General features: G+C 41.2%; 1 protein-coding gene across 2 annotated transcripts in view; it reads left to right on the forward strand.

Moving 5' to 3' along the window:
* Positions 1-22,791, forward strand: part of jade2 (jade family PHD finger 2) — a 224,543-nt gene that overhangs the window by 50,010 nt on the left and 151,742 nt on the right. For both annotated transcript variants that reach the window (XM_084940743.1, XM_084940742.1), the window contains exon 4: positions 20,040-20,197. In XM_084940743.1, the coding sequence (XP_084796869.1) occupies positions 20,040-20,197 (158 nt within the window). The remainder of the gene's footprint in view (positions 1-20,039; positions 20,198-22,791) is intronic.

Genomic DNA, 22,791 nt, shown 5'->3' on the forward strand with positions numbered 1-22,791 from the left:
ACCATCCGTCTCTCACTTTTCTCAACTAGCAGAAAAGCTCTCATTAAATGCAAAATGATCATGCTCATTTTCTGCCTCCTATGCATTGTGTGAACCAGAAGCAGATAAAGCAGACTGAAGGACAAAATGGTATGAAAGTTGAAAATAAGGAGATTCCTGCATCCCGTTGAACGCCTCATATCGACGACACAAGGCAAACGTGTCTGTCAGCGGATCTCTCCTGCTTTAAAAATAGATCTAGCATCAGAGTGGGCGTTAATATGAAGCCACTTGAGAAGTTGATGTACTGTTCTAGGACCCTGCGGGCCCACTCTCGTCGCATTTACTTTGGCCGGCACACAACACCAGACGGGTGGACTTTAATGCATCAGATGTTAAAAGGAGAACTCAAAGCCAATGGCAGAGACTGAGACAGGAGAGGCGTGAAAATGAAGCTTACCAAGCGAGTGCTGAAATAAGAAAGGCTTACAGTGAGCACAAAAAGGTGATCCAAACCAGCAAACAGAACCAAGGGGGCAAGAAGGGGTGTCAAAAAAGATGGCTTGGATTGGTTAACAGGACAGCCAGAGATGGGACCGGGATGGCAAGAGTTCAGTGACAAGCTGGCATCGGTGACTGTGTGAGTTGGGACCAGACTCAGTGGGAAAGTTTTAGCGGATCTGGTGGATAATGGCAGGTCTTCAAAGTTGCTCAGAAATACACGAGTGTAGGGGAAGCGAGGAGTGGCGCTGAGGGAGCTGATGTAGCCGCCATGACAGAGGGAAATTGTTCTTTGGGTCATATACCACCCATGATGTGCTATTTTAAAAAAGGGGGGGGAAAAGCTTGACTTTTTATGTCTTTTTAAAAAATATTTGTTTTAGAAAGCTGCATTTAAGGTAAATCTCCTGGAGCTCTTGGCGAGCAGACACAGATTGGCTTTCATTTGATCTACTGTGTTGTTCCCTGTTAGTAAATTTTGCTTCTAAAAAGCACAACAACCGACTCAAGTTGCAGTCGATGCAGACATGCAAAGCAGCATTAATCATGCAGTTGTTTGGTTGTTTCAGCCACACATCTCCTCCAAAACTAGGTCACATCTCTCTCCCCAGCCTTCGCTTGCCATTTCACCAGATCGCCTGCCGTAGCTGCCGTACCAAGAATGATGTTTTACATTGGACTCTGCAGGGGGAAATTGGCTTATCGCTTCTGCCTCTTAAGTCGCCTTCACTCTTTCTTGTCAGTGACCCAGTTTTTTAAAAAACTTTATTTATTGGAGGAAGTGTTTCGATGCCTGTTTGCCCTCTTTCTTTTGCTCTCTCTAAAAAAATCTTGCTTCATATTCATGACTGTACACATGTTCACACCTGGGAGCTGCAGAGTACAAGCACAGCCTCCACTGATCTGATCCACTGGAGTGGGTTTGGGGGCTGCATGCCTTGTTTTAGTCAGTTATTGTGCGGAAATCTCTGTTTTTAAACAGGAAGTTAGTTTTTTGGATTTTTTAAAATGATAACTTAAAAAAACTTAGCAGATATTACATTTATTATAACAATTCTGCTCTAATTTGTTCACTTATTTTTTTCTGTCATATTTAGGCATCCAAGCTGCCCCAATACAATTCACAGTGCTGTGCAAAAATGTTGAGCCACCATTAGGGGTGGGCGATATAAACGATATACGATAGAAACGATATAAATTTGGGCAACGATAGAGATTTTGACTATACCGCTCTACCGCGATAGCGCATGTTGATGTCATCAAGCTAAGCCTGTTTTGGTCGAAAGCATGGCAGCGGCTACAACCATTATCATCTGCAAATTATGCCGGGCGACAGTCATAGCAAAGAGATGAAGCACTTTTGAAATATGGGGAAAGCCAAAAACTGCGCTTCCTCCATTTCTGTAACATTGATTCATTAATATTGAATTCTCTCGCAGCTGTTCTATTCCCATGTTGTTGCAGTATATTAACAACTAACCTCGTATTGTGGATGAATAATCTCAGTTGTTCTCCTGACTGAAGTTTGCCCCGTGTATAGCACCCTGCTATGCGATTGCATTTGTCCCTGACCACCAGAATCCCTCACTTTAACTTTTATCAAGTGGAAAAAAAGTTGACGTTCATCCTCCAGCTTCACTGTGCTAAAGTTATGCTAACATAGCTGTGTTGCTAGCAATCATGTAGCACAACATTATATACCAGGTAGTCCAACTTCAGTAACCCTGCAAACGTCACTGCTGTTTAGTTTTCTGTCTTCATTTATGTTGGAAGTTGTAGCAGAGCTGTACGTTTTAATTAGTTTCAAAAATCTCTCAGTCAGAACATGGTATGTCATGTTTAGGTGGAAACTAGCGAGCTAACTTCCTGTTAACTTGTAACTCCGTTAAATGTAATAAATTCTGTTTTCATGGATGCCTGGATGTTAAACTTAATTGTTACACCTGGTAAAACAGCAACGCTGATGATTTTATTAAAGATGAAAGAATTTAGATCGTTTTTAACTCTCAGTGTTCATTTGACTTTGGGACCTGAAGCGGACGGAGTTTTGGACCCAGATTACTCCGTGAAGCTCCTCACTACGGCAGCCGTAATGCTCTGACAATCCATCAAGCAGTGCGGCTTACCACAGTTGTACTAAAACATTTTTTAACAGATTTCTGCACGCCCAAATCGGTTCGAGGTCAGTAAGCACAACCAGAATTCATACATAAGGCACACTCTCGATTTTTGAGAAAATTAAAGGATTTTAAGTGTGCCTTGTAGTGTGGAAAATACGTTATACAGAAGAAAAGAATATATCGCGATATATATCGTTACCACACGTGCTTCAAATTATACCACGATGTGGATTTTAGGCCATATCGCCCAGCCCTAGCCACCATTAATTTCTTTAAATCTTGCTCCCAAGAAGCCAAACTAGTCTTTTAAAATGGTCTTGAGCAATAGTTTTCCAGACTTTCTGAAGGACTGCTTTTTCACTTATTTTCAGTCCCGACCTCATATACGACCATTTTCAGTGAAGTCTTTTTATCTTAAGTCACTTAATACCAATCTTTTACTAATTCAAGCACAAAGAATACTTCAAGGAAAACCAGTGCTGTGTCTATACTTAGTAGACAACTTGGCAAGAACCAAAAAACAGTTTCAAATTGTATCTTTATGCGCTTTATGCTAGCAGTCTGTCACAAAAACAGAACATTTGTGTCCATTTCTTTATTTGAATGTGCGAAAATTGCTAAAGGGAAGACAGTTTGACAAGGATAAAATGATACCTTTGTACCAACAGTTAGTTGGCAGTTAGTTGCAACAGGACTAATTTTTTGTTTAAATTGTTGTCATTATTTATTGAGGTGTGAGTGTCTGCAGCCATCTGTAAAACATGGTGCAGGCTCTGTCATGTGGCTGCACTTCAGTCAGCGGTGTTGGAGGTCTCGATAGAAAAACACTCGATGGAACACCGTCAGTCGTGGACTGGCCTCCCCAGAGCCCGGACCTCAGCGTTATTGAAGCAGTTTGGGAGAGAACAGAACAAAAGGCAGCCAGCCAGCGTCCAACGAAGAGCTTTGAATGTCCTTTAAGAAGCCTGGACAGCTATTCGTGTCTAAGTCAGTGGTCCCCAACCTTTTTTGCACCACGGACCGGTTTATGTCCAACAATATTTTCACGGATTGGCCTTTAAGGTGTCGTGGATGAATACAACAAAATAAACCAGTACCAAAGAAAGAAGATTTATTCATAACACACAGGAAAAGACCCAGGGATACTGAGATAACAATACAAACAATAAAAAAATAACAATAAAAACCCTGAAAACCATAAATTTCACATCAAGCCTCAACTCTCACGACCCAGTACCAAACGACTTACGTGGCCCGGGGGTTGGGGACCACTGGTCTAAGACATACCAGGTATAATCACTGCTGACTTTCAGGCTTGTTAGAATTGTAAAAACTTTACATTTTGTATCTTATTTACTGTATTTCCATGTATGTTTTGGTGTATTTCAATAATATAAAGAATAAGAGGTGGCTCAAGACTTTTCCACAACACTGAAAGGCTGTTTAGTAGCTCCTTTGAAGCACTTTAGAGGTTAAATGCCTTGCCCAAGGACATTTGGGGAGAAGAGCTTATCGCTGATAAGACTCTCATTCAAGCAGTTCCTGGCTCCAAATCCAACTTACTTAACCTCTACCACACTGCCTCCTCATCCCTGAATATAAATATTAGAATTTAAATTTGTGGACAAGCTACACATATGTTAATTTTTTCATGATGATTCTTCTATCTCTGACTCGTTTCTTTGAATACGTGATTGTGGACATGAATGGAGGGCAGAATTCTAGCTCGCTTGAGGCCAAAAATCACATCTGTTCACACGGAGGAGCACAGTAAGTCAGTCAAAGCCTTATTGAAGCGGGAACAAAGCTTAATTGCATGACCTTTGAGTGAAGCCTTGGCAATCAGCCTGCCCTTGGCGTGGAGGGGAGCGCCGTCGCTCCACGCATCATTCAGGCCAGGGGCTTGTGATGAGGAGCCGGCGCTCAGAGAAATCTCAAAAGGACTTGTTCACTGTCTTGTCTCACGCTAATGAGGGGCATAAATTGTAGACTGAGTGTCTTTTCAGAGTTCAGCACTACGGAGCTAGGCTAATAGCTACGGATGTGACATTTCAGATCTAAGAAGGGAGAGGGGACTATAGAAAGAGCAGGAGGAAATCCTTTTCACATTCCTATCATGTCCTTTATGTGTCTTTTGAAAAGTGTCAAGCTGGTAAAGGCTGTTGATGCGAGTGATTTATGTTAGTGAGAAATGTTTCTGCATAATAGCGGCGACTCCCTTCTCTGTTGCTTTTTACGCCTTTTTCATCCTTGCCATCCATCCTGAGTTGAAGCAGTGTGTAGCGAGCGCACTGAAAGGTTTCTTCAGGCCTGTGCTCTCTGTGCCCTGCATGGTGCTTGCTCTGCAGCGCTCACACAAAGAACAAGCTGCCATCCGAACCGTGTCTGATGCCATATACTGAGAAGAAGTGAAAAAAATATGTTTTGAACGGCACCTCAGGACTCAGTTGTAAAAAAATCACAGGTGGGATATCAAAGAGTTTGTGTGTGTATATATATTTATATTTATATATATATATATATATATATATATTTGTGACTTGAAAAGGTGCTATAGATATATTTTTCATGTAGCCTCTGCATACTCTTTATTTTTGACGTAACACTTCTTGTTTTATATTCTGATCACTTAAGCAACATGATGTACACAATAACATTATAAAATTGAAGAGATTAAACATTCACCTGCTGCCTGAAATACTAACTGTACTGAAAAATGTTTATATTAATCAATAATAGATATTATGAGCAGGAAATATAGATGCTTAAAAGTCTAAAGTAGTCTTCTAATCCAGCCATGATGATACTTCTGTGTAGTTTATTGGCTGATTTGGGATTGTTTTTCACTCCATATCACCTGTTTGATAGCCTGTCTCACTACTTAATCTCTTTAATTGTTGATTTGTTTTTCCTCCAACCTTTTTGTTCACTGTTAGTTTGCTTCTTGTTGCACGTGGAAAACCAGAAAACTTAAAATTGAAAAATCTTAGATGCAAAGTGAAAGCCTATTTCACCAGGAACATCAGGAAAAGATGCACTTTGGTTCTTTTCTTTTGTTTTTCCCCTGGTTCTTTCACTTTTATTCTCTGGCTGTCCTGTAGAGGTGTCAGGTGTAGAGGTGTAATGTAGCACAACGTGGATGTGAAGCAAAGTTAGGTTCACATCACAGTGTAGTAACAAAATACCAGTCAATACCTGCAAAACTGTGGTTTCTGCAGCCCTTTGAATATGCTCCATATTAACGTAAGACAAAGAGCAAAGAAATGTGTTTGGTCAGTTGTTTCTTTGTTGCAACAATGCTTCTTGCCAATAAATCTTACACTGTTGGAAAGCATGTTTACTTCCCGTTAAATAGTGCCACATTTGTAAGGAAAAGGCATTTGTGGGTTGAGTAGCAGAGATGAGTTGAGTTGCATCCATGAAAAACTTGCTAAATCATCTCTGACATCCCCCATTTGGTGCTTTATTATTTGTTTTGTAGCCTGTTGGTTGTTCTTCGTGCTCACTGTCCCTTGTATGTGTTTGCTTTAAGGCAAGCTTTTGTTCTTTTTTTGTGTTATTTTTCACATTTCACATGCACCCTAATAATATTTGGTGGATGGTAAAAATCTTACCTCGTCCCAAATCCCCTAATACTTCTAAAATATTCAAAAGTAGAATGGGAGGCAGAGTCTTCAGCTTTCAGGCCCCTCTTCTCTGGAACCAGCTTCCAGTTTGAATCCGGGAGACAGACACTATCTCTACTTTTAAGACTACGCTTCAAACTTTCCTTTTTGTAAAGCATATAATTAGGGTTGGATCAGGTGAATCCCCCCTTAGAAACGCTGCAATAGGTCGAGGCCTCTGGGGGATTCCCATGATGCATTGAGTCCTTCTTCACTCACTATGTGTTTATACAGCTCTCTTCATTTAATTATTAGTTCTTATTATCTCTGGCTGTCTTCCACAGCGTATCTTTGTCCTGTTTCCCTCCCCACATCCCAACCAGTCGTGGCAGATGGCTGCCTCTCCCTGAGCCTGTTTCTGCTGGAGGTTTCTTCCTGGTGAAAGGAAGTTTTTCCTTCTCGCTGTCGCCAAAGTGACTGCTCATATGTGGTCATATGATTGTTGGGGGTTTTCTCTGTTTTCTTTGTATTATTATTATAGGGTCTTTACCTTATAATATAAAAACACAGTATGGCAACTGTTGTTGTGATTTGGCACTGCATAAATAAACTTGAATATCTCTGATTTCTGGAATTTCACTGGTTGGCTGATGACATTAGCATCTGAATCTAAGCATCTTAACTTCTCATAGTAGGGAAACTACACGTGTGTTTAATTATAACTCTGTTCCACTAGGAGAAGTCCTGTTTTCGCTCTGGTTTACTGTCATGGATTACTGGGAGTCGTAATGGAACACAGTTGTAAATTATTGCCACCTGTTCTCTCCCTGCTGTTGAAGTTCACATTTATTCCATCCATCCATTTCTTCAGCTTCTTATCCAACAACTACCCGACAACCCCAGAACTGGGGTACATGTACTTCACAGTGATGTGCGGTATCCTTTGGCAAGAGTTTGAGCCTTCTTTCAGTGCACGGGATACAGATTCTGCAACAAGGTGATCTCTTATAAACGGCCTGGCTTTTCCCTGGGGTCTTCTCCTGGTTTGACATGCAAGTTATCAAGTAAATATCTCCGTGTCTTTGTTACAAGTACTAGTACTGGTTCTGTTATGGGGCCTCTACTTGGTTTAACGTGCCTCATTCAGGAGGCATCTATAACCCATCTGCAACCCAACTCTAACCCACTCGTCTTCTTTTGGTTTGGACGAGCAGCAGCTTTACTCTGAGTTGCTTTCAAATAACTGAGCTCCAGTGGAGCCCAGACACTCCACTTCCTGTAGCTCGTGGCCACAGGTGAGGGCAAGGACATAGATTGGCCAGAAAATCGACCACTTTGCCTGTGGGATTAGTGCTCTCTTTACCACTGCAGACCAGTACATCGTTCCTCATCATTGCAGACCCCCGATGTACTTGAGCTTCTCCACTTGAGGATGCAATTCATCCCCAACACAGAGCAGGAAATACAAACTTTTCTAGCTGAGAACTGACTGAGAGCCCAGAGTTGGAGGTGTTAAATGTCATCCCTGCCACTTCACACTCTAGCCGCCCGTTGCAAGCTGGAGGTCACATCGTCTTAAAGATATAGGCTCTAATTTGCTGAATTCAATACACACTGCTGGCACTGAGATGCAGTCCTATCTTGATGCATCCTAGAGACTGTTTGAGTGTGTGGATCAGTCTGAAATCACTGAGTCACTCTACTAATGCACTGATCTCTTTCTCTGTCACACACACACACACACACACACGCCACACACACACACACACACACACACACACACACACACACACACACACACACACACACACACACACACACACACGCGCTCTCTCCTCTCCTTCGTTCTGCTACTCTCTCATCAACCCCTTTCTCTCCTTCTCTGTCGTTTTCTCACTCTTAATCACCCACTCAGCACACACACGCATGCACACACTTCTTGAGTCCTGTGGACCTTCCAGGCAGCCAATCATTAGAGCCCTCGCTGTGATGTGGCTGCTAAAATTATCCTTCTCTCTCTGTTAGTCGACATCTGCTGTGACGCACTGTGGAGAACCAGGTAGCCATGATGCCCAGAGGAGAAAAACAACTTTTTTCTTTTCTTTTCTTTATTTGAAAAGAAACTCTTATTTTATTGTCTTGTCTTCAGTTCTATGTAGATGTGCACCTTCTCACTCCAGAGAGTGACATGGCACAAATTTGAGCTGTACGGTCTGATAAAGTCAAGACTTTCACGGTTGTCATTTTTTTGGTGTTGCACTTTAAAGATGGTCTTTGCACACTCGTCTTACAACCAGCCGCACATAGAGACCATCAGGACAGAGAGTGAGTTGTTTTCGTGAAAACAATCTTATAGTTGCCTGACTGCCTTAATATTTTATATTTAAATGAGGTGTTATTGGTCTTCTACTAACAGGTTTTGATTCCAGGAGTTCAAATAACCTCAAAAGTGAAACAGTATTGCTTCTTTACTAAACCAAAAATACCTAAACTCCTTTTCAGAGTTTCTCGTGTGCAACTTTGCAAATTCTTTCTTCTAAATTTCCCACTGTTTTCACATAAAGCTCAAATTTTCCTTAGATTTGCCACCTTTTTTCATACATTTGCATTTTTTCTCATATCTGTTCAGTTTTTTTCTTATAAATTTATGACTTGAAAGTTTTGCAGATTTTTGTCTCCTAATTTTGAAAGTTTTTCACATAAATCAATTTTTCCCCAATAAATTTGCATTTTTCTTCTCAATTTGCCATTTTTCCTCATAAATTTATGAATTTAATCCGAAAAGTTGCATTTTTTGTACTTCTCTCCACTCTCATCCCCCTATTATCATCATTATTATTATATTTTTCTTTTATTAAGTCATAATTTAATGATTTATTATTTAATTCAGTGGCTTTATCACACAGTCACACATTTGATTGACTTGTTCTCAAGGAGAAAAGATAAGAATGGATGAGTGCAAACTTGGCGAGTGCTTTAAGTCTCTTGGCTTCAGCAGCGAGCGCACTTCAACAACACGTGGCCAGGGTTTACTCTTGACCCAGCAATGCTCTTTTTAAAATTCTAGATTCATTTTGGAATCACTTTGGAGACAATAAATGCAGTTGTTGCTGTTGTTGTAGCAGCTGCTTCAGAGAGTCTAATCAGGTATCGATAAAAACACCAGTTTCTTCCTGTTAAAAGGGCGTTTTTCCTTCCCAGTGTCACCAAGTGCTTCCTCAAAGCACTGCTGGGATTGTTTCTGTATTACATTTACCTTACAATCTAGATCACTTTAATCTTCTCTGTCTTTGTAACAAGCGCATACTTGCACAGGGAAAGAGTGATCCATCGCCTCCTCTGTACTCTGTGCTGTTATCATCAGGCAGATAGGTTCACCAATGAAAATCCAATCATTTTAGGAACTTTTTTGTACTTATTTCAGCCAGAATTTTTAAACTGTGGCCTAAAATGAGCAGAGCTAGCAGGTGCTGTGCTGCACAATTGCAGACTGGCTCGTCTATTAAGACAAAAACATACTTTGTTGTTAATGCCTGCTTGCAATGTGTTTTTATTGAAGGGTCTAGCATTGTAGAATTGTCACTTTGGCGTGTGCGTCATTCAAAGCGTCATCTGAGCCTGTGATAATACACGAATACTTAGTTTAAATGCCCTTTCTTAGAATAAACAGTCTCATCCGTATTCACAGGCTTATCACTATTAGATAATTCCATCTGTATTTTCACTGTAAGAAGGCCATGCCAGACTTGAGCTGTCTAATAATAACATGAGGATGAGAGATGAAGGGCATACCATCCTCTTTCTCTATCTGTCAGTGCTCTCATCCCTTTCAAAGTCACACATGAACAAGGATGATTGTTTTTCAAGATAACCAGCGAGTCAAATGATGCTGTGTTATGTCAGCTGGCCTTTAAAAGCACTTAAAGCACTTTGTCGCTGTGCTTCAAGGAACTGGCTCCGCAGCAACATAATAACGAGGTCTACTGTGTGTGTGTGTGTGTGTGTGTGTGTGTGTGTCACTGCAGTGCCTAAATGCATTTTTCTCTGACCCATATGCTCGCCTGTGTTTACTCCTGGGTTTCCTCACCTGCGAGGGGGTGTGTTCAGCTATGTTCAGCTGCTGCGAATTGGTGTGTGTTGGTCCTTTATGTACAGGAGTTTTGGTGTTAACGGGAAATTTTTTGTGTGTATCCCTATCTGCCTCTCCGAGCGCACGTTTCCTGGAGTGAAATGTCCGCTTTCAACGGCCACACTATGTGGTTTCTGTTCTGTTGCGCTCAGAAGGAAGCAGGCAGCGTTAATCTATCACTTCTCCGCAGATGGTCAGAGATTTAAGCCTGGCCGCGAAATGAGACTGACAGGTAGACTTACGACACATAGACGAGCTGAATCAGAGCTGCCTTAAGCTCATAGTTGACACTGTTCCTGAAAAATGACACCTTTAAACCCCCATACACATTTCTTTTTAAAAAATTAGTATTATCCCCAGTTTCATTATTAAATAATCTGGTTAACGATTTCTCTCAATCTTTCTCAACTCAAGATAATCTCATCAAATAGCCAAACACTGGAAAAAAGAAGTTGTAAATTCTCATCGAAGCGTAAAGTAAGGTTTTTTATTAGCTTAAAACCTGACTTAATCATTTGATTATTGATTCGGTAGTTGTTACAGCTCGAGGTAGTGGTGGCTCACATAAGTTTGGTTCTATTCGCAGCAGCTGAAGCAACAAGTGTAGTAGCAGCGCTCACGGCGATCGTCATATTTTGGACTGGAGAGTAGAATTAGACGCATCAACCGTAATAGTGTTGGCTAAAGTGGAACGAGGTAATGGTGATAATAGCTGTAAACGCAGCATCATAGTGTTAGCAGCAGCTGTCATAAGCCTTTTCTGTTCTGAACATGAGTGTAATACACTATTACAGCTTCAGGTGACTAAAGTGGCACGGTCACTTGTATGTTAAAACATGCCCGTGACAGTGATTGAGAAAGGCACATTTTTTTCTGTACTGCACAAGGCTTGTTGTAATTGTTGTAGTAACAGGCAGTGGCAGCTTTGCCTTGTGAAGGATAGTCCGACTTTAGGACATTTAGCTCTTTCCAAACTCATTACTAAAAGCATGATCTCGCTCTTTCGGTGCTGCTGAGAGAGAGCAAGACCTGTCTTATGATTCATGACAAGCAAAAGTGCTTTATAGGCTAATAATGTTAGAAAAGGTGAGCTACCAATGTTGCTGTTTACATGTCACTGTTGCTAAGGGTGCTTCGTAAACAATCACTTCACAAAAGCCTGTAAAATAATGTATGCATAATGTGACGCGATGCAAATGAAAAATGTTAAATGTCAGTATGGTTTAGACTCTATTAATATAGCAGTTACAGTGTTGGTAGCGGTGTGGCTCGATAAACAGGAATTCTTTAATAGGGAAAAAATTCTGAGGCTGTCAGACTTTTTACCGTCGTGTATACACACACACACACACACACACACACACACACACACACACACACACACACACACACACACACACACACACACACTTCACATCCCCTGGTAATGTCATCAGTTCAGACCTAGATTGGACTTAATGAGACCCCTGCATGCTAACAGCCCATAACTCATCACAGCACACTGACCTACTGACTGATTGGACAGAGGAATGTGTGTGTGTGTGTGTGTGTGTGTGTGTGTGTGTGTGTGTGTGTGTGTGTGTGTGTGTGTTACTACTCACCTCACAGTAATGCTGAACTTGAGGTTTTGTGGAGCCTTAACCGAGCAGCTGAATCTAATCTGTTTTATGGAGAGACCATCGATCATGCCGCACTGTCTGATTAGATTGTGATGCAAACTTCACCGATAATAGAAGAGTTTAAATCAACAGTTTTGCTTTAAAATATCGTTATTGTGTAAACAGCATTAGCACAATGCAATGGCTTTTATCGTTTTAAATTTAAAAGTTTAAATGTTCTGCCTTTTAACATGTGCAGAATATGGGAGTAAATGAAGGCTGATCGTGTAAACAAAAAGAAAGAGGCTTTAAAAACAGACAGTGGTGCAAAGGGGTAACTGTGGAAACCTTACAGAAGAAAAGTCTTGTTATTGAAGATGGAGACAGCGTGTGTTGTAACAGATTGGTGGTATTACCTTCAACCAGTCACGGCACATGGCTGCCCCTCCCTGAGCCTGGTTCTGCTGGAGGTTTCTTCCTGTTAAAAGAGCGTTTTCCCTTCCCACTGTCACCAAGTGCATCCTGAAAGCACTTTGTTTGCTTGGGTTGTGTCTGTATTACCTTTACCTTACAATATAAAACCCCTTGATGCAACTTGTCATTGTCGTGATAGCACTAAATAAATTCAATTCAATTGAAAAAAATTCAATTGCTGAAACAATTTTTCGCAACGTTTTCTTCGTTTTGCTTGACGTCTGTTTGCTGAAGCCAAAAATGTTCAAATAACGGACACGGCATTTCTATTTGGCACAAGCTGGTCAACTTACGAAGTTTGAGTTTTCCTCCGTGACGTTGCCATGTTGCAGATTCTCAAGTCTACACACATTTTGTGTGTTTTCAAAGACACAGTTCATACCAGGGGAGTATTACTGGAATACGAAAACAAAACAAAAAAAAGGAAATAAATGACATGGGCAATTAGAGGTTTTGAATGTCAGTTTTGTTTTTGATTAACTGCCCAGTCCTAATGTGATTACACTTAAGTCTGGCTACAAAAAGGAATCAACTAAAATGTAAAGGTAGGAGTATCCTACAATACTCTGAACACACTTCTAAACTCCTTCCCTAATGTCTTCTTCAATCATTATGTTTCACTGTAGCCATTACTATTTGGTATTTTGGCAGACTTTGCCGAACTCCGGTGTGGTCTTTGCAACATGACCGCCTTTTACATTTGGGGAAAATCTCGAGAAAAGGACACTACAGACAGAAATAATATAACCGGATGGTTTAAATGAATGACATAACTTTTCAGATGCACTGCAGCTGTACAAAAATGAGTGTTGCGTATAGAAAAGTGTAAAAAGGCTGAGGAAAATGTCAACAAATTTGATGAGCAACTGACTGAAATGACCACTAACAGCGGGATTACTATGAAGACGTATATTAATTACCTTCTAAAGGGGATTTTCTTCCTATTGGAAATCTACTTTAGCATTCCTCCTTTTGTAGAAGTTGGGCTTGCACTCAGTATTTTCATTTGCGAATTGTGATTTATCAAATTTGGAAAGCTGAGTGGAAATGGCAAAATTCAATCACATGCTCTCCTCAGAACAAAGTTATTATGGTTGATGGATGTGGAAAATCTCTCCAGCAATAAATAAATCATGTGATAAATGGAAAAAGAAATGCACTTTTTGAGTAATTACTGACAGAGTTTCCATTGCTGCTTCAGGCTCATTGCACAACAGGCTCTCTCTTCCAAAAGCAGCCAGGGATTTGACATTGGTACTGTCACTCCTGTACATAACTCTTCATTAGTTGCTCAGTTACAATGCAGCCAAATGGATTTCTTTGTTTTGGTCTTTGCATGAAATACAGCCGGCACTAACTGACTCTGTAAAGGATAAACTAGTTACTCAAATCTAATCAGTGCTCGAAGGTCTCTGTTTTTCCATTTTTCTGCTGGATTTGTTTTGTTGCTCTGTGAAAGCTAAAGGGAGGAGAACCCCCCCCCCCTCCCCCCCCCCCCCCCCCCCCAACTTTTTTTTTTTTGTGTAAAAAAAAAAATAAAAAAAAAAATTGGCAGACAGTTTGGAAGCAGAGACTGCTTTCCTGCCCCTCTACCTGCTTGACTTTTACTGCCCGTCTCCTGGGACCTCTCATCTTCTTATCGCTCTCCTCTTCCGTCTATCTGACTGTCATCCGTCACTGAGTACGGGCGACTCCCAACTGTCTGTCAGAGAAAGCGTAAAAAGATGAAGAGGGTGGGCAGTGGAAGAGAGGAAGAGCAGGATGGTGTTGAGCTGGAGAGGCAGAGAGAGAGGGAGACGCGAGGTAGAACATAAAACTGCGGGAGCTTGTAATAGTGTTTCCTAGACATTAATTAGCCGAAGTCATTCCTGTACAAACACACAGTAATAAAACTGATCCTCTCCTCTCCTCTTTTCCCCTCCTGTCTCCTCTCCTTACCTCTGGCTTCTTCTCTTTTCGTCCCTAACTTTGCTCCTTTCCCCTCTTTTCTTGGTTATCCTCTCTTCCCTTTGTATCTCAGTCCTTTTATTTGACTCTCTATTATTTCCCCCTTTTTTTTTTTTACCCCCCCCTCCCTCTTTTTTCATCTTTTTGTCATCCTCTTTCTTTTCCACTACCATGTTCTTCGGCTGATGAGGAGCATGAAAACAGAGCAAGAGAAATGATGGAAGAAGTAAAAAGAGAAAGATTAAGGAGGAGTGGATTGCCCTTAGTCTCTGTCTTTCCTCCTCTGGTATTGCTGAAGGGGAAGACAAGATTCATGATGGCCTTGACTCACTGTCAACACACACTTACCCACACACAGACGAACACACAGTTACAGTACAGGTTGAACTTGCACTCACACACGCGCACAGACGCAAACATCCTTGCTCCATTGCATTATTTATTTGTGCTGGCTGGCAGACGGCAGAAGCAGCCAAGCAGTAGAAGCAAGGATGCTGCTTTTTACATATGGCCTTTTAATATACTGCACTTTCTCACTCTCACACACACACACACACACACACACACACACACACACACACACACACACACACACACACACACACACACACACACACACACACACACACACACACACAGACCTCATCCCCGTCCGGCCTTGTCTTTCGTCTTTCTTTCCACTGACTGAAATTAATTTCACTTCCTTTTCTCTGTTTCTCTCCCTCTCACTGCTTGGCCCTGTCCTCTCTTCACATAACATAATTTTTGCTCTTCCTCGTCTCCCTCTGTCCTCTTCCTACACGCTGTCCTCCATTACTGATATATGTCAAAATCTGCGAGGTGGATTCACAAAATGTTGTGGAGAAAGTCAGGATTTGGTGATGCTGAACCCTAATAGCGTGATCCCTGACAAACTCCAGAAATTGCTAGCTTGTGAGTGAAAATATCTCGACGACTATGGATGTGTGCCATGAAATGAAAATAAACATATTTGCGCTCTCCTAGGGATGAATTTGAGTAATCTTGCATTTTCCATCATTAAGTGAAAACTGAAATACATAATAACTCTGGAAATTGACCGAATTGCCGCAGAACTAATGGGAATCCAGTCACCCTTAGCTGCACTTCATTTAGTAAACTGTAGTTGCTGCTACTTAACAAATGTTAGCACTCTGAGATGAAAACCTAAGGTAGTAAACATGTCACAGTGATCACTCACTTAGCTCCAAGCACTACCGTGCCTGAGTACAGCCTCAAAGTAGATCTGTAGTCTTCTTATTTACTTATCCTTTGATCGGATTTTGATAAGATAACTCCTGATTAAATTGGGAGACTCTGGCGGGTTTAGATTGTTTTATTGTTTTTTTCAGGGATTTCGATGTGTTGCACCTCAGAGATAGTAAAGAGAGGCTTCCCCACACAGAGTTATACTGCCAGTCCAGGGACAGAGTGAGCTACTTTAAGGTTACAGTTTTTATTGCTGTTCACTGAAACTGAGCCTTGATAATAATGCTGCACACTGAACAGCTGGCACAAGTGTTTTTAATATCAGTGTACGGGTTATGACTGGCTGTTAATACAGCCATGCCTCATACAGGCAGCACCGGCATTAATGTAGGTATTAAGAAAGCTTGTGTGTGTCTGTGCACACTGGTGGATGTGTGTCGTCAGATTATGTGTCTCTTTGTTCCGTCCCACATGTGCTGGGCCAGAGAGGAAGAGGATGCGTGGGGAGTTTTGACTTTGTCTTGTGATGCTTAAGCTAATTGAATGTATGAAAGTATGATCATAGGGAATAATGGTGGTAGGTTAATAAGGAAGATCATTAGTTGGCATGCAAGCTGTCTTTTCTGTGTACAGGATAACTAGCATCGAACCATTACAGTGATCACGTTTGAATGGATGAACAGAAATGAAATGTTCATCTACCTGTCGCACCAGATGGTGACCACTCCACAAAGAGTCCCTTTGACTTTTTGAGTCATCTGAAATCCTGGATGGCAAAAAAAAAGTGCTTTCATTGAATGACCCTTTCAAGCTCTACAAACATTCTCACCGAGGCATCGATATTGGTCTTTTATCCAACTGCGTCCAATTTACTGTTAAAAATCTTGGTGTTTTTTTATGGGTAGCTCCTTGACTTTTAACAATCAAACCAGGAATGTTGTGAAGGTCAGCTTTTATCAGCGGAGAATCATCACTAAGTCAAAGCCAGTTTTGTTGCTAAAGGATGTAGAAACAGTTATCGACGACTTGGCACCTCTTGGCTTGACTGCTGTAGCTCCCTGTGTGTAGGATCGACCGTTTCCACTTTGATTGGAGATGGTTCAAACTGCAGCTGCTCAACGCTTAACCGGTGCAAAGAAAAGAGAGCACATCACTCCTGTTTTCACCCAGCTGCACTGGCTACCAGTGAAATTTAGAATAGACTTTAAAGTTGTATTATTTTTTTTACAGAGTCCTCCATGGATTATCTCCACAGTGCATTGCAGATCTTTAAATCAGTATTTTACCTCCAGGTCAATGAGTCCATCATCCCAACAACTTCTCTCAGTGCCCTCCTCTCGCCCAGGCAGCTGGGCCTTTGCTGTTATTGGCCCCAGGCTCTGGAAAACTCTTCCTTCTGACTAAAGAACCTGCTCAACAATTGAGAATTTTAAATCATCTCTAAAGACCTACCAGTTTTTGCGTTTTTTATTTTCTTTCGACATCTGTTGTTTCAAAATGCGCTATATAAAAAAACCCAAAATTTTGACTTCAATATATTAAGTGTCCATATTGTTAACGATGTGCTATGGGAAGCTATGCTGAGCCTCGGTGGTTTGTTACCAGACTTTTTGGATGTTGCTAGAGGAGGTTATTGTTGATCAGATCCAAGCTAAAAAAGCCTTGAAGTCCAGTTTAGCTGTCCATTTTCAGGTCCAGGTCCAAAGAAGAGTGGCTTCCATTGTTATCCTTGTCAGCAGAGTCAGCACTTTGCGCTGCCGTTGTTGCTTTTGTAAAGTAAACTGCTGGTCAGTAGTGGTTATGGCAAACCGGCAATCTTCTGCAGGCTCTTGCATGGCTGCAGTTGGAAGGTTACTGCGCGTGGCTGCTTGCAGAGCACGCAGAGGAGATCTTGGGCAAGTGAAGTCGTAGTGGGCCTCACTGTCCTCAAAACAGATCAGTGGATGAGCAGAAGTGGGCACCCTTGGTTTTGTTAGACTGGCATTTAGAGGATGGTCAACATTGGATGGCCACATTGCAGATGCAGGAGGTGACTGCTACGTCTTAAAGTAAAAATTCCATTTACATTGTACAAGCGAATGAATTCATCTGCGGGCTTTCTCGTGGTCCACTGGGAGACTTAAACTCCATCTCCATCCGTCTCCTTCTTGCTCATTTTTATCTCCACCCAGTTTTGCTTCTGTTATCTCTCTTTTAACTCCATTTTTCGTCTTACAAGTCTGTTTTTCTTCATTGTGTCTCTTAGGTCAAAATAGAGAAGATAAAAACACACATTAGGGGATGGAGAGATGGAGAGGAAGGAGGGAGGGGAGGGAGATGGGGAGGTTAATAGAGAGACAGATGGAGAAGAGGAGCTAATATAGCAGGGATAAGGAGGCTTAGAAAGTAATGATAAAATGCAGAGTGGAGTCATACGGTTGATTTGGCACCACTGCGAGGGAGTGTTGCTTGTTTTTTTTTTGTTTTTTTTATGTGTGTGTGGCTTTGTGTGTTTATGCCTGTGTGTTCTTGACTGATGTCCTTGACTATATGACTGATAATATCGCTGCTTCAGGTCCCTGGTAAAGCAGACGGAGAATTTATGTGTGTGCGTTCGCATTATGTGCAAGAACGATCGTGTCTGCTTGAATGCATCCACTCCCTCGTGTCCTCAAATGCCGCATCACACTCAGGCACACCTAGTTTGTTTTTGTAAAATCCTCCCAAGAATTGTACTTTTAATGATTTCATATTGGTTAATATCAATAATTTACCACCACTTGAGTTTATCAGTGTTCCACTTGCTTCTTCCTCCTTACCTTTTACTTCTTCTTTCATCTGTCAGTGTGTTTCAAAATGTTTTATTCCCCTTTCTTGCAACCATTCCTTACATCTCAGTCTGTCCCATTCAAGATGTGAGGAAGAGGCTGAATGAAAAGATGAGAGAAATCAGGAGACGCTTAAAATACATGAAACCCGCTGAGTGAGAGATGCTAGGATGCACGGTTGTAATGAAATGACACGTCCCTTCCCTCTCTGTGTCATCTGAAGTAACATCAGTTGATGGTGTCACATATGGTTCACCTTCAAGTTTGTATTTGCACTAAAACGTAATGCACTGCAATTATTTTTAATTGCAGAGGGAAGAAGCACTGACTGTGTGGTGCGCTGCTGGAATACTGGAGCAGCAAATCCCGTCCCCATCATCCAGTAAAACTTTAAAAGGACTCCAGAGTCTATGACCGAGTACCCAAGAGAGCCAAAGACATTAAGTGCAACAAAATCTGGGATTTATACTTTACTAGACAAATGCATCTCAGTGCCGTTGCACATCTGTTCTCAATGTTGTGTTTCCTGATCAAATGTTACACCAGTGTTTAGTGTCAGGCAGCCGTCAGCAAAAGAAATGCAAAAGATGCATTATTTTGAGGCCGCAAGAGATTTATGGTAAATCTGAGCTGGGAAGTCAAACACAAGCCTGACATTTTGTTGTTGTAAGTAACGGCTTTATCATGAGCAGTCTGAGCCTACAGGCTGTGAGGATCATTGAGGATCACTTAGGCCCTGAGACGGGGCTTGGCTGACTGGAGGCTACTGAGGGAAAATGCATTGCATAACATGGCATCAGTCATTGTGAAAACGGTCTACCTTTGGAACCGCACCAGACTTCCATGTTTTTGGTTTTTTTTTGTGTCACAGGTTATCTCTGGCCACGAGCATTGTTTGCCTGTGCATTAGTTGCAGTTTTGGAGTTACATGCTGGCTTTCTGTTTAAGTAAGACCCAAGAGCTGTTGAAGATATTATTCGTAGGACCAGCTTTCAGATGAACTGGGTAGTTTAAAAATATTGTGTTGTTATTGTGGGGTTTTCTGTGGGCCTAATGGTTGCACATGCTGTGACCAAACTGGTCTACAGTTTCATTCCCAGCTGGGGCTTTTGCTCTGTGTTCTAACCTTTTTTTTACCCTTACTTTGTCTCTCTCAACACTGTGCTAAAAATGATATATTCAAGAATTGTGCAAGAGAGTCAATAGTAAGTGTTAAATACGGTCTACTTTGAGGTACTGTATAATATTTAGATTTGTAAGCTGGTATCAATATAAAGATTTATAAGATTTGTTTTTGCTGAAAGACACAGGCAGAAATTAGAAGATTGAAGAAAATAACAAAGCAGGGCGAGACTGTGTTAAAATCACAAACCATGCATAATATGGGTCACTGGTTCAGAAAGATATCTGACTCTGGATGCCTCCCTGTTTTTCTTATTGATGTTCTGTTGTGTACATGTAAACATGTGCCATTTTGCAGTAACTCACAATATTAAAGAATGCTTCAAAATGATTCTGGATCCAAAAATCCCTTTTCAATTGGGCCAAGTCCCACCTTGGTAAAAACCTAGCCAATCACACGACCTTCTTAGTAGGGTTATTGAAAACAAATACCCAAACTTGCATTTTTTTCTTTCTCTTCTTCTGTGAAGGTATTTCGTACTGACTTCATCACTGCCATGAAGCTGCCGGACTCAGCCCAGCTCGGCCCAGACGACTTCTACGTGCTTTCAGACCCTTGGAGACAAGAGTGGGAGAAGGGAGTGCAGGTCCCAGCCAACTTAGAGGCCATACCGGAGCCTGTGGTCAGGTAGGAAATACACAGAGAACACACCGATAAACACCCAAACCCATGCAGTAGTTTGGTATTTAGTACCAAAGGTATTTTTTCTTTTGTTCTCCATTTCATTAAAGCCTGAAAGGCAGATTTAATCTGCATTGCTCTTGTAAGCACTAACAGCTGCCAATGGGGACACGAAGTTGCTGCCTTTAAAGAGATCTTGGAAAAGTTTTGCATTTGAACTTTTGTTTGGCATGACTAATTGTTTGTCTTTTTTCTTTTTGGAATATTGTTAGATTGTAGATTTTGTTGCAAAGTTCATACAACTGTGAAAATTAAATTTGCTAAGGTAATTTTGATAAGCTCTTGTAAATGTGGCTAAACGAGCAGACGAGATGCCTGAAGTTCCAAAGAGCTTTTGCTGGAATGATTAAAAATAACAAACAAAGGGCAAATTTTTGGGTTTTTTTTTTTTTTTTTTGGGGGGGGGGGCAATTAAATTGTAATAACAGGTGTGGGAAGCCTTTACATAATTACATTTCCTGCAATTACACTAATTAGCAATACATTTGAAATGGAAAATATGCACACTCACTCCTGCACACATAAATCTACAAAGATATAAAGTGAGACGCTTTAGCTTTCTGTGCTTCAGTTCATTCATCCGTAAACACACACACACACACACACAGAACATCAAGCTGGTAGGCAGATGTGTACAGGCATGCACTTTGACCCACTTACATTCACTCCCATACTGTAAATTAGTCGCCTTTTTCTCTCTCTCCCTCTGTGTGTCTCTCTCTCTTATGGCGGTAGTCTCTCCGGCTCTCTAGTACTACTGCAGCTGCTTCACATGCCCGTGTGGTTTGTTTGGTGTTCTAGGAACTAATGAAAATGCTCAGACTGCCTGGTAATGCCTGTTGCACAGACATGCCATACTGTGAGGCCACACACACACTGGCAAGCACACACAAGTGTTCAGTCTTTTTGAGAGACGGAGAAATAAACGAGTTATCGAGTCATGAGTTATCTTCTTCAAACCTTCTGCATCCTTGAATGCTCCCCCCCCAATTTACATGGCTCAAGAACCCCAGTCGCAGAAAATTATTAAACAAAGATATAGAGGCAGTGGGTTTTTTTTTGTTTTTGTTTTTTTACGGGAACATGGAGTAGCTGAAGAGGTGACACACATGTTGGTTAGAGGAAAGCAAAAAATGCCCACCATGGTAGATGTTTCTCATCTTTTTTTGTTTTTTTCCACTCTTGACTCAAGTTAAAAATATTTGTCCACTATTTAAAGCCGTTGGAGGCATTTTGTTTGTTCTAAATTGTTTTTAATTATTCAAGGGCTAAACTGGAAGAAAAATCACCATCTTGCCCCAAGTTTATCAGCGAGAGGTCCTAGGTCTGAATCCCGGACAAGCCCCCAATTAATGAAATGCAATATCTATGGGGGACTAATGCAGTACATGAAAAACTCCTGTCTACTTTAAGTCCCAAGTAGCCACAAGAAAAACTTGAGTAAATCAACAGGTGTTGTATTTATTAAGTAATAGTTTCAGAGGAAAGGTTTAGGTTGAGCCTTTTGGAGACCAAAGATAGAGAGGCAAGGCTGAGATAATTTAGACATAATGAAAATATTGGCCAAAGGATGTTGAAAATGGAGCTGCTAAGCAGAACGAAAAGAGGAGGATGTCAGAGAAGATTCATGAATGAATGTAGTGAAGAGGGACATGCCGAGGGTTGGTGTGACAGAACAGGATGCTGGGATGGGGTGAGATGGAGGCGTATGATCTGCTATTACGACCCATAAAGGGACCAGCCAAAAGACGAAGAAGTAGTAGTTTCACAAATTCAGGAGTACAAATCAATGTCAGCATGAGCCAAGGCCAAAATAACAAACAAGAAAAACTGTCTACACTCCAAACTGAGATAACTTACTCATAAGAAACAAACCAGAAAGCAACAGCAGTGGTTCACTACCTAGCATAAACAAGAGAAAACTATTCAAAAAACGTGGCAGCTCAGCCTTATCCACTCCTTTAAATGCAAAGCTCAAAATAGAAGTTGGAAATAGACCCAAGTGTTTCTGGGGGGAAGTTGGAAAAGTGAATAATCCTCTACCCAGATGCCATCTTGGCTCCTTATGTGTATGATAATCAGGTTGGTGCCAGTCGCCTTTGAGCTGTACATGGGCCATACCATATCGAGTTACCTACACATTCAAGTTAGCTTATTCTTTTTCACACTATTGAGGCTTCATGTTCTCCCATGTATTTTAAATGGATTACTTGTAAGTCTATGAAGGTGCATCAGCATGTTAGAGGACTTGTTTGCACACTAATCATTATGTTATGAGTAAATTTATTTATTTTAAAATAAATAACCTCAATAATTACTTACTGTACCGATTGTTTAGCTATTTGAGGCAATAACCTTTTTCCCTAGCTATTTAAGGACTAGACTGGAAAGAAATCACTGCGATGCTCGAAGTTCAGAAGTGGCTGCAGGTCAGGAGGCAGCAGGGATGTTCACAAGGCTGGGGGTTGATTGCAAGCTCAATCTCTTACCTGTATCACAGTGTTGTTTGGCAACACTCTGAACACCCATTATATTATTTT

The sequence above is a fragment of the Perissodus microlepis genome, chromosome 10, assembly GCF_051167445.1.
Source record: "Perissodus microlepis isolate ML-2025 ecotype Zambia chromosome 10, ASM5116744v1, whole genome shotgun sequence".
Lineage (NCBI taxonomy): Eukaryota > Metazoa > Chordata > Actinopteri > Cichliformes > Cichlidae > Perissodus > Perissodus microlepis.